General features: G+C 40.9%; 1 protein-coding gene across 8 annotated transcripts in view; it reads left to right on the top strand.

The window, feature by feature from the left end:
* The window catches only part of FHIT (fragile histidine triad diadenosine triphosphatase), a 1,423,921-nt gene that overhangs the window by 584,056 nt on the left and 827,785 nt on the right, over nucleotides 1-12,080 (top strand). For 4 of the 8 annotated variants that reach the window (XM_032359177.1, XM_032359205.1, XM_032359211.1 and 1 more), the window contains one exon: nucleotides 2,824-2,914. The exons of the other annotated variants lie outside the window; for them this stretch is intronic. In XM_032359177.1, the coding sequence (XP_032215068.1) occupies nucleotides 2,863-2,914 (52 nt within the window). In that variant the 5' untranslated portion in view covers nucleotides 2,824-2,862. Of the gene's footprint in view, nucleotides 1-2,823; nucleotides 2,915-12,080 lie in introns of those variants that run through there. 8 annotated transcript variants of the gene reach the window in all.

The raw sequence follows: 12,080 nt of genomic DNA, 5'->3' as shown, positions 1-12,080 counted from the left end.
TGGATTATTTTGGAGACTAGGTCAAGTTTCCATAGCAGGGGACACTGAAAGATGGGGAAAGGGGAAATGGGTGAGACTGTGAAAATAAAAAGTAGCTGAGCTGAAGAAGCGTGGTCCTGAAGGAGAGTACATGCCAAAAAGGTGAAGGTTGAAGAAAGTCGAGATGGGCCAGGAGAGCATGTGACCTATGAGGACTGAAGGGAAGCATCAGGTTTGGGCCCGAGGCCTTCATTAGTGACCTTAGACAGCAATTCTATTAGCACGGCAGAGGGAAGAAGCCAACTTTTTTTTTTTTTTTTTAAGATTTTAATTTTTTTTTTATTTGGCACACACACACACAGAGAATGCAAGCAGGCAGAGAGGCAAGCAGAGGGAGAGGGAGAAGCAGGCTCCCCACAGAGCAGTGAGCCTGATGCAGGGCTCAATCCCAGGACCCTGGGATAGTGACCTGAGCTGAAGGCAGATGCTTACTGACTGAGCCACCTAGGCGCCCCAGAAGCCAGCTTTTTATTTGGCTGAGGAGACAGCAGAGACTAGGTGTTCAGTAGATGCTTTCAAGAGCTTTTGTGGTTAATGACAGGAAAAGAAGAAGTTGGTCATTTGGGAGTATAACATGGTTGAGCAGATTTTTACTTGTGAGAAAGAGAAACATAAGAATTAGAAGAATCGATAACAAAGGTGAGATTGAAGACAAATGGAAAAAAGAGAGTTTTTCTGAGCCATAGAGGAGGAAGTTGCTGACAAGTGTTTTACTATCCTTTGCATGGGATGTAAATGCTTTACTATATAAAGACTATGTTGCAAAGGAGAATACATTTTGGACAGAACTCTTGGTCACCCTCCATGTTCTTTTCCTTTAAGACATGGCTTGTTGAGGTTTGCTAGAGCTCAGAATAAAGAAAACAATGGTTAACGGGGTGTCCTTGCCTTAATCTCCCTATGGAGAGTTCACTTTCCTCTCATTCCTCTCCGCTCTGCTCACCTTTGTCCACATTCTTGATGCTGGCCACTTCTGACCCCTCTATCAGTTGCTATTGGCTCTTGGCTTTTTTCTTGTTGTTTCAGCTTCCAGATCTTAGCTGCCCAGTTTTGGCTCAAATTTTAGTGTAGGTGAATTGAACTGTAATGATCCCTTTTCTTGGCAAGGCCAATGTCTTGAATTTCCATATCCTGTCCTAACAGTTGCCTCACTGTGCTTAGTCCCGCGGGTGACCCGTGAAGGTTCCCCTGCTGTCCTGGTGGCATGTGGGGGACACGGGAAAGGACACAGTAGATTAACAAAAAGTGCAGGAGGGAGGAGGAAAAATACTGATGAAGAATACAGTTGGAAGAATAGAGGAAGAGCAGATCACCTTCAGAAAGACAGACTATGGGCAGCTGGGTGGCTCAGTCTGTTAAACATCTACTTTCAACTCAGGTCATGATCCCGGGGTCCTGGGATCAAGTCCTGTATCGAGGTCCTTGCTCAGCAGGGAATCTGCTGCTCCCTCTCCCTCTGCCTGCCACTCCCCCTGCTTGTACTCTCTCTCTCTCTGTATGTGTTGAATAAATAAAATCTAAGGAAGAAAGAGAGTAAGAGAGAGAGAAAGGGAGAAAGAAAAGAAAGAGAAAGAGGCAGCCCAAGGCAGCAGGGAAGAGTGAAGAACCTATACCGTGGGAGGAGAAAGCTGAGTGGGCTGCTAGGCAGGCAGAGCTACAGGGAGAAACAGGTGTGGAAATAAACAAAAGCCACCCAAATGAGAAATAGCAGAGGATATTTATTCAGAGTTTTCTAGAGCAAGGGAGTCAGCCACCATTGCTTGCATTTGGCAGGAGCTCAAAGGTCATCACGGGAGTGGAAGCTTTAAAGAGGTGGAATGGGAAGGCTTCATATATGCCCCAACTAGAGGGTGTTGGCATGAGGATGCCAGAGCCAGGCTAGCTGGAAGCAGGACATCCTGTGTGGTTGGTTAGGGGAGCTTATTCTTCTCTCTCTGATTGCTCCAATGTTGGCAGCCAGGGGCATAAATTGGGGAAATTGGCAGGCAGTTATTATTTAAATCCTCACCATTTGGGACCAATTGCAAAAGAGATTGTGGTTTGGCTTTTCAGAGTGGTTCCTTTGGATTGTGGGTCAGAGTTCTTTTGTGTGTGTGTGTGTGTGTGTGTGTGTGTGTGTGTATCTGACCATTGTCTCTTGTATGTTCAGCCTCTCATGAACTAGAGTTACAGAGGTCGTTTTTGCTGTACATAGGTAACATATCTTGCAGAACTCACTTCGACGTGGGGCCTGGCCAGATCTGAGTTAGACCAGAATTCTGCACTCTTCCTCACGGCAGCGTGTCAGCCGCTGTGTTTCCACAGTCCCCTTTCAGTAACTAAGGGTGGCTGGCTTCTACACAGAAAACGGGAAGCAATATTTTTATAGATGTTAACTTTTATGGAAACATTAAAAGTAACACTTGGAATGCTTTTCTTTTGTGTTTACTCAAATATAGTTCTCAATGCAGCTGTGGCTTTCAGAGAAGCCTAATTACTTTCATATACCACGAGCAGTCGATTGAGCGCTGGGAAAAGTCATAGCTATAAATTTATATTACTTGAGGGAGAATATTTGGTCTTCAAAATATGAATGCAGCCTCCCATCTCATATTATAGGAATTAGTTTTATTTGTGAAAGTAGAATTTGATTGACTTTCTGACCCACCTAAGAGTGTGACAGCAGGGAGAGTGTTTTGCACATTGGCTGGCTCGGAGTTGTTCATTCTAGAGATGTCAGCTCAAAGAAAGGGTGTTGTGTCTCGGAAAGAGATGCACATGGATATCCTTCTGCTTTGTTCCTAGGAGACGTTAGTCGAATGGAGTACCAGAAAGTCACACATTATGTCAACCCGTTGGAGATGGTATACATTTCCAGTTAACACGGAGCTACAATGTATTTCAGGAGTATTTTTTTTTTCATCACTAAGCTATTTATTATTTTCATTGAGCAGCAAAAAATTAAAAGTTGCCAACGTAGAAGGCTAAAATAGATAACTAGGGGGGTGGGAAGTGAAATCCTAGCTGTGAATGTTTTTCAGCACTCATTTCAGGTCTGCTGTTCTGGTGGAAACTCCCAGTACTTTTCTTCAGTAATAGGTGTGCATGCGTAAATTAATGTGCCAGGGAAAATTATTACAGAGAAGTGTCACATCACCTGGGTTAATGCTGTTGCTTATAAAACTATAATGTTAATACCAAGCTGAAGCAATGCTTTCCTCTGCACAAGTTGGTATCATAAGGACAAAATTGGTTTCCTATCCCTATTTCTGATCAAGAGCAGTCTTAGGGTCTCGAGGGTATAGAGTGAGTATGAGTGCATTTAACCAACTGTAGATTACTACTAGGGGAACAATTCCAAGTGTATGTCTGGGTGGAAATGAAAATGCACGCACTGCCCACTTATCAAGTGCTTATATGTCCCCCAGAACATGGGGAAAGGCTCTCGTCTTTAGGATACCCTGGTGAAGGATAAGCTGCTTATTGTCCTGGTCTGACTGGAACCATCAGTTCAGATGCAGACTTTGCTGTTGCTCTTGTTTACTTCTTTCATGCCACCCACAGCCACTGGGGCATTTGTGGCAGCTGCTGGGGCGACGACGTTGAGCCCCAGGCATGTACCCAAGGACTGCTCTGAGATCTGCCATTGCTAGGGGTCCCCTTCAGGGAAGCTTTACTCACTCTCTCCAGACATAGACCATTCTCCTTTTCCATGTGATGCTTTCCTTTCTTAAACAGTCCAGCTCTATTGCTTCTGGAAGCCTTCCTAACTACTTAGAATGAAGACTACATTTTTAACCCACCTTGCTGCTAAGTCAATTCTGACCAGTGGAAATGAAGAGAAGTAATATGTGCAACGGTGTCCTTAGAGGTTGGAGGCCTGCCTGCCTCTGTCCTGCTTCCTAGACAGGGGATGGGATGGTTGGAGTGCCATCTTGGACCATGAGAATAAGGACCATACCCTAGGGGTGACAGAACAGAAATCTCAAAGTAGCCTGGGTTTTAGATGGCTGCAGAGCTAGTGGTCAGACTAGTTCCCCAGACTCATGTGGGAGAATAAAACCATGTCTGCCTAAGTCACTGTTATTTTGCAGGCGTGTGTGTGTGTGTGTGTGTGTGTGTGTAGTGTTACATGTAGCCATACCTGATTTGTAACTAATAGATTTTATATATATGCATTTTTTTGCATTGCTTTCAGCATCTCAATAGACTATTGTGTCACAAATACATGGTATATCTATAAGATATACAAAATTAAGTGTATTTTTATATGTATAAAAATATTTTTCTATCTAATTTTGATATGTAGAGTTCAGAATGTTATAAGAATGCATACAGCTCCTAATTTGAAGGTCACTTAGTTAAGATAAATCATTTTAATAGTCTTTCATTAAAGGGCAGATTTGAAATCTAATTTTCCTTTCCTCTTTTTCCCCTTAAATTTTGAAAAGAGCACATTAGAAGCTGTTCAGATTGGCACCAGAAAGACTGTAGCAACTCAAATTGATTCCTCTTAAGTCACTTCAGTATGGTAGCAGTCAATGTTCCTGCTCTCTAATGGCCCCCAAACTCTGTCTTTTCCCAATGTCCCATCATTTGGGGCCCTTGGAAATGTCCATTCTTAGACAGAGTCAAGCAGTTCTTCTCCAAACAGCACAAGTGAGAGTGTTCTAAATTGAGTAATTTCTTTATGGAAAGTACTCTTCTGCATTGTATTTGAATGAACAAACTAAAGAATGAATCTCAGAAGGCTCCTTTTCTTTTCCTGCTTGCCATTTTGAAGATTGTATTTATTTATTTGACAGACAGAGATCACAAGTAGGCAGAGAGGCAGGCGGGGGTAGGGGGCAGGCTCCCTGCCAGCAGAGAGCCGGATGTGGGGCTCGATCCCAGGACCCTGAAATCATGACCCGAGCCGAAGGCAGAGGCTTAACCCACTGAGCCACCCCGGTGCTCCCTGCTTGCCATTTTGATCTTGCTTCCTAGCATAGCACATTGAAGAGCTACTAATGTTAGTCCTCCATGACATGGGGAGGCCCAAGTGAGTGTACCTGAGTTCTGAATTGTTTTCCTGTTAGGATTAAACTTCATATAGTGGTTCTTATGCACATGTAAGAGTTTGTTGCAAGTAGATTTGTAGAGCTCAGTGGCTGTTCTTCCTTGCTGATAATCTCTGGGGAGTTTGCTTGGAACCAGTTCTGATTTTAGTCCTGCTTGCTGTCAAAATAACCTAAACACCAATAAGGAAAACACGTCTAAGTCCATCAAGCCCATCTTCTTCCTCTATAGCTATCTCCAATTAGGTTTTGAAAGTTTTAAGTGAAGAGAAGGTGGTACTCAAAACCAGAGGTTCATGCTGCAGTTTAAGGGTGGGGGGAAGGAGCATAAGGAGGGAATTAGGGAACAAATTCTTCTAGAGTTCATAAAATGTCCATTTGGTTTTTCCCAGAGTTGGTAAAAATATATGGTATTTGTAATGGAAAAATATGCTTTAGCTTGGGTAAGTGAGTGTGTGATGTCAGCTTTCTTTTATTCTTTTTGGGGGGCTTAGACTTTCAGAAAACTTTTTAGACATTTATTTTATATCATGAAACCTGCACATATTCTAACACTAGCTCATGATATTTCATACGGGTACTGTTCCATTGTTGACTTTCGTGGAGTTATATGATTAAGCGATAGTATTTCCCTGATTCTGTCCATTCTTTCCCTTGGCTGAATCCTAACTAGAAGTCATATTAGATTGCCTCCTCCTGGAAGCCTTCCCTCATTCCCTCAAGGCTTGATTAGGAGCCTTCATTCTCCGATCCTACTGCATCCTACCTTCTTAGCCATCTGTGAATTTGGCTGTATCTTCCATCTGGCTCTTCATAACTGGAGGGCAGGGTCTTTGCCTTATTTCCTTTGGGAGCTATGGTCCCGGCTCACTGCCTGGCATATAGTGAATGCTCAGCAAATATGTATTGAATTAATATATTTTTCCAGAGGGGTCTATTTTACTTATGGGATAAAAAAAAAAAAAAAGGCATGTGCATTGAAGTTGAAAAATAAATATTTGTAGATTGGATTTCCAGTGCTTAAGTAATTCTGTATTGCAAAGAAGATGCCTCTGAAAGGCTCATTAAAGGTTTGGGATATTATTTACAACATTAAAGCAGTTTTCTGAAAGTGCATATATATTACATCCTGTTTCCTCCTAAGTGCATAGACTCAATGACAAATAATAAATCAATAACATCCAGAGAATTACTGGAAGAAACAGCATGTTGTCTGTTATTCCCTGAAGATGGAATGGAGAGATGATGGGTGAAGAGAGCTTCTGATTTTCTGTTGTGACAATAGTGATAACCTTGATAGTATGATTTTTATTTTATTTTATTTTTTTTTTTTTAAGAGGGAGAGTGGGAGTGGTGAGGGGAGGGGCAGAGGGAGAGAAAGAATCTAAAGCAGGCTCCTTGCCCAGCATGGAGCTCAGTGCGGGGCTCAGTCCTACCACTCTGAGACCATGACCTGAGCTGAAATCAAGAATCAGATGTTTAACCAACTGAGCCACTCAGGTGCCTTGGTAGTATAAATTTTGATTAACTTTGAACCCATAAAGCACAGCATTGAGTCTGAAGGTAGATTTTGTTTAAACTTGATTGTTACCTGTTAAGGAGGTTTGGTCCTAAACACCCAACAGGGTACTTATTTGTTCCCAGTCGCTTAGAAAATGTTTTCAATTTACTTAAATCATAATAATTGATTAGAAGAAATATCCCATTTTTGTGATTTATTTCCAAATTTTCAAAGAACAAACTAATAGAAGACTCCTTTTAGTAGCCTTGTAGATGTGTAGTTTCTTGGTGCATCACTATTTACCTGGTGTGCAAGTCCAGAAACTTAAGTTTATACATTTATCCAGAGTTGAGGAGGGTCGAGGCCACTGACTCATCCTTATCTAACTCATAAGTAGATGATAAATTAGAATGCCAATGTGTTCATTCTCCAGGAGAAATATAGCTGCCAAGTTCTATTCATGTTATCTGGTCGGCACTTTCCCCAGTAAGAAGTCTCAGTGGCAAATTAAATTACAATCAGAAATACAGTGTATTGGTAAGAGTGTGGGGGAAAAAGCAGTATCATGTACTATTAATAGAAGTGTAAATTGCTGCAACCTCTTTGGAGGGAAAATTTGGCAACATCTCAAATAAAAAACGCATGTATCTTTTGCCCTTACAATTTTGCTTCTGAAAATGTATCCTGAAGATAAATCTTCACAGGTGGGCAAAGACATATGAATAAGAGTGCTCATGGTAGTATCATTCAAGAAATGGAAGAAACGTAATATCTATCAAAAGTGAACCTATCAAGATCTATGGTTTATCTATCTAACGTAAAGCTGTGATACTGTTAAAAGGAATTGTGTAATGTATATGTTATGTGAAGAATGGCCTCCAAGATATATTATTGAGGTGGAAATGATACCGAACTGAGGGTATAATGGGCTTCCCCAGAATAGAATACACAAATATATGTGCTACTCTGCTAAGCGTGTTTCGGAAATGCAGAAAAGAGTGGTCATCCCTAGAAAGACTTGATGAGAGGAAGACTCATTTTTTTTTTTTACCAGAAATGCTCTGCATCATTTGAATGTGTTCCTTTATGCTTGCCCGTATTAGGTTTTCTATGAAAAAAAAAAAAAAAGGTTAAAACAATATTCAAATAGTTTCTTGTTGACTTTTGTTGAGTTTAAAATTAGCACCAAGAAAGATAATCATGATTCCTAGATAGCACTCTTCCTGATGTCTTCAGAGTCACCTGCCAGGCATATCTCCCCGCTCCCGCCCCCCGCCGCCCCGCTCCCTCCCGCACCCCCAGACAGTAGCCTCTTCCAGGAGAATGTTTTCATCATTCTTTACTGGCCTCACACAGACATTGTCTCCAGTATGTGATGTCATCATTATATTTATGAACAATCCTTCCTGCAGCTGGGCCCTGGTTTCTTGAGGAAAACTTGGGAAACATATGAGTCCCATAAGCCACACACTTAGAAGTCACTTCTTAGGTTAGGTTGACTTTGGTGTAAATTATAATCACCAGGGGAGCTAGTTCAAATGCAGAGTCCTGGATCCCTTCCCGGAGATTCTGACTTCTTTAGGCTGGTTGGGGTCAGGAAGCTTCAGCTTCATGGGATTCAGATGCAAATGATCTGTGTGCCCCTATCTGAAAAATTTAAGGGTATATTTTCTCTAAAGTCATTTGACTGTATACCTCCTTTATTGATGACACATGTTTTAAAGAAATCAGCAGTAAATTATTAGCACCTTCATCCATTCTGTATCAGTTGATCTTTAGTAGATATGCGGGGAAAAGAAACTATGACCAGCTTCAGCTTTCATAAGGGCAAAGAGAATGACCCCTCCAGAGTGCCTGATTGGTAATGACACCCAGATTATTTTACGCATACTCATCTCAGTCTAAATCCTTTTTGGTCTACGTGGATGATGGAAGATAGTAATACATCTCTAAAAGCAAGGAAGAAAGAACATTTGAGTTAAGTTATGGGCAGCTGACCTTTGATTTTTTTTTTTAATTAACATATAATGTATTATTTGCTTCAGGGGTACAGTTCTGTGAATCAGCAGTCTTACACAATTCACAGCATTCACCATAGCACATACCCTCCCCAATGTCTACCACCCAGCCACTCTATCCCTCCCCTCCAACCCCCAGAAACCCTCAGTTTGTTTCCTAAGATGAAGAGCCTCTTATGGTTTGTCTCCCCCACTTCCATCTTGTTTCATTTTCTCCCCCACAACCCCCCACCCTGCCTCTCAAATTCCTTATATCAGAGAGATCATATGATAATTGTCTTTCTCTGACTGACTTATTTCCGTTAGCATAATACCCTCTTGTTCCATCCACATCATTGCAAATGGCAAGATTTTGTTTCTTTTGGTGGCTGCATAGTATTCCATTGTATAAATATACTGCATCTTCTTTATCCATTCATCTGTTGATGGACATCTAGGTTCTTTCCATAGTTTGGCTATTTGGACATTGCTGCTGTAAACATTCGGGTGCATTTACTCCTTTATCACAGCTGCTTTTAAATGGAAATTGGAGAGGGAGTGGCAGAAGGGTGGAATGGGAAAAAAGAGAAAGTTGAGGAAAGTGTATGAGTTTTGAAGTTAAGCAGACTTGCCTCCCTGTAGACATTCTATACCTGGTGAGCTATGTGGTGTTGGACATGGCATGGCATTTCTCCGTGTGATAGCTGTACAATAAGGATAAAACTGACAACATTACCACGGTCAGATGATAAAATGAGAGAATATTTATAAATGCTTTAATACCACGCCTGCATTGATCAGAAGCTCAATAAATGGTGGCTAAGCCTTTTCATAAAGAAGCAAGAAATAGAGACAGAGATAATCACATGGGTTTGTCAGCTACATCCTTTAGCTGAATGGACCCATTAGTCAAGAGATCTGAGTAGCACTCCCAAATCTGCCACTAGCTTATGTGTTGCTTGACCTCGATCAAACCATGAAATACCTTGAGCCTCCATTTTCCCATTTGTGAAATGAAAAAGTCGAACTTCGTGGCCTCTAAGGGCTTGTCGTTTTACTTCTGGTCTCTAGGGACAAAACAAAACATTTCTGCAAACCCCTTTCTTTATCCCAATGAATATCAGGTAATTACTTTTCTTGTATTGAGCTTAGATGGAAGGAAGGCGTTTCTCTAGATTTGTCATCTACGGCAGGATGTTAGCATTCCTTCGCCTCCAGCAGACTTGCCTTAGCTGCACGTGAAGTTCAGTCTGTTTTTAAAATTCTCAAGTTTGAAGTTGGATGGATTAGAACACATCTGACCTTTGGGATGAGTAAATGGTAAGTCATGGGAACTAGCAAGCAGACTGGGGCGAGTTTATCTTATGGGATTGCCGATCTACCATCCTGACCCCCTTAGGGTGCTTCCTTCTCTTGATAGGATCTGGAAATGGCTGTGGAAGAACTCAGCAGGCTCTCTTGGGTCATCTTACTGCTGCTGGTGTGCTCACAGCAGAGGAACCTCAGATGATTCTCTCCTCTCTTGTGCTCCCATTTTGACACTCATGTTTAAACCCCAGCTGTGTCTTTTGAACCAGCATTCTTCAAAGTGTGTCTCATGGGACACTTGTTTCTTGAAGGACCCCATAGGAAGAAGGTTTAAAATTTGATTTAAAATGCATGAAAACTCCGTCCCTTATAATGCCCTCCTTGTCGAATCCCAAAGAATATTAGCATAGGAAGGGTCCTATCTCTCTCCAAGAAAGCTGGTTAAACCCAGCATCTCCCAGACTTACTCAAATTTGGAACTAAAAAAAAAAAAAAGTAGTAAAACAATGGTGATATCTCCCACAATCGTGTTCCACAGGACCCTTATTGGGAAATATTTTTATAGACAATGAAAAGGCTCTAGGTAACTGATTCTGCTCCATTACTTATGAACCAATTGAAGAAGAGAAAATAGGTTTCTGGAAGGTTTTTCTTGAAAAGCAACTGGAGTTAGAATTTATGTATTGAAGTATTAATTTTAGGTTGAGATGTGCATTTGAGTACCAAGGCTGGTTTCATTTGTAAGTACGTGATGTCAATTCACAGACTACTGATAGATCTTTCTTGCCTTGCCTACAAGATTTTGTGAGTCCCAGAATTTCATTTAAATATTTTGCTGCAGAATGTGTAACTAGCTATGGATCTGAATGAAAAATAACACCATGTGAGCCCATAGATAAATAATTAAAACCGTGTATGAATAACCCCAGGTTATTTTGCCATGGTTATATAATGTAAAGAGTTTCAATTGAACTCTTACAAAATACATCTGTGTCTGGCTCCAAAAATTGCTTTCTGAAGATTGGAGAGGTAGATTTATTAAAGTCTGTACATTTCTGATTATGCATGAATCTGTTGTTGCAAAATCTCAGGAACATTTGAGTCCTGGGTACTCTTTTCTAAACCTTGGAGAGAAATGCATTTCAGAATTAGGTAGAGACCACTCAGCTTCAGCTTACTCTTATATGAACTGTTTTCATATTTGCTGACAAATAGGGATATAATCCCCTTTTAGATATTCCAGCTCAAGTAGCAGTTGTAAATGTCCTTTTTTATTTTCTAATCTTGTACAGTTAAAGGGAAAGGGTTGTACTAAAACGGTTCTGTTGATGCCCGAAGTGAAGCAAAACTAAGATGAAGGCAGGAAATGTAGAAAAAGTAAATTCAAAATGATTTGTTTAGATTAGGTTTATGGGCTCATGTAGTTTGGTGGAGTGAGACTGGGAACCAGGAATAATCAGAGAACCTCCTGCCTCAAAACAAACACAGACAGTACGGGAGCATTAGAGCATTGCTAGGTATCACACGGAAGGATCTTCATTCTGCAATAGCAAAAGGAAGGAAATAAGGAAATGGGCTGGAGCTTGGTGGGTAATTAGCTAGCATTTATGGAGAAGTGGAAATGTCACCTTTGGAATCACAGTTGTATAATGGAGTGTGGTCCCTTCTCATTTCTCCTCTTTCTCTCTCTCTCTTTTTTTTATCCAAGCTAGAAGAACATATATAATTAGAGAGGTAATAGGTTTCAATACATTTTTGGTAGGCTAAATGTTTAAATTCTTCTTTCTCCAGTGGACCATGTTTAATATAAAATGAGAGCACATTTGGGATTATGGAGGGAACAATAATTTAAGGGATGGTAACAGAACAGTGATTGATTCCTTATCCACTTGTTTATGGCTTGGAGCAATCCCTATTTTTCTTTGGACTCAACTTTCATTAGTGGGTGAGTGAGAGAAGAGTGTGTGTATAAAACAGACCTAAGAGGAGTCTCTTTGTTGGAAGAGGGTAAATGGGCAGTGGTATGCTGATAAATGTTTAACAACTGGGTCTCAGAGTGAAAGAAAAAAAACAATCTTGATATGCAAAATTGGCAGATTTGGGGATTTCTGTGGTATAAAACCTCCCACCTTGGACAATTTTGGATTATCAACCTGATGTCGGCTGGCTCACAAAACACCAAAAGTTCAACAAGCAGTT

The sequence above is a fragment of the Mustela erminea genome, chromosome 1 (genome assembly GCF_009829155.1).
Source record: "Mustela erminea isolate mMusErm1 chromosome 1, mMusErm1.Pri, whole genome shotgun sequence".
NCBI classification, from domain to species: Eukaryota; Metazoa; Chordata; class Mammalia; order Carnivora; family Mustelidae; genus Mustela; species Mustela erminea.
This window is presented reverse-complemented; position numbering and strand designations above follow the sequence as displayed.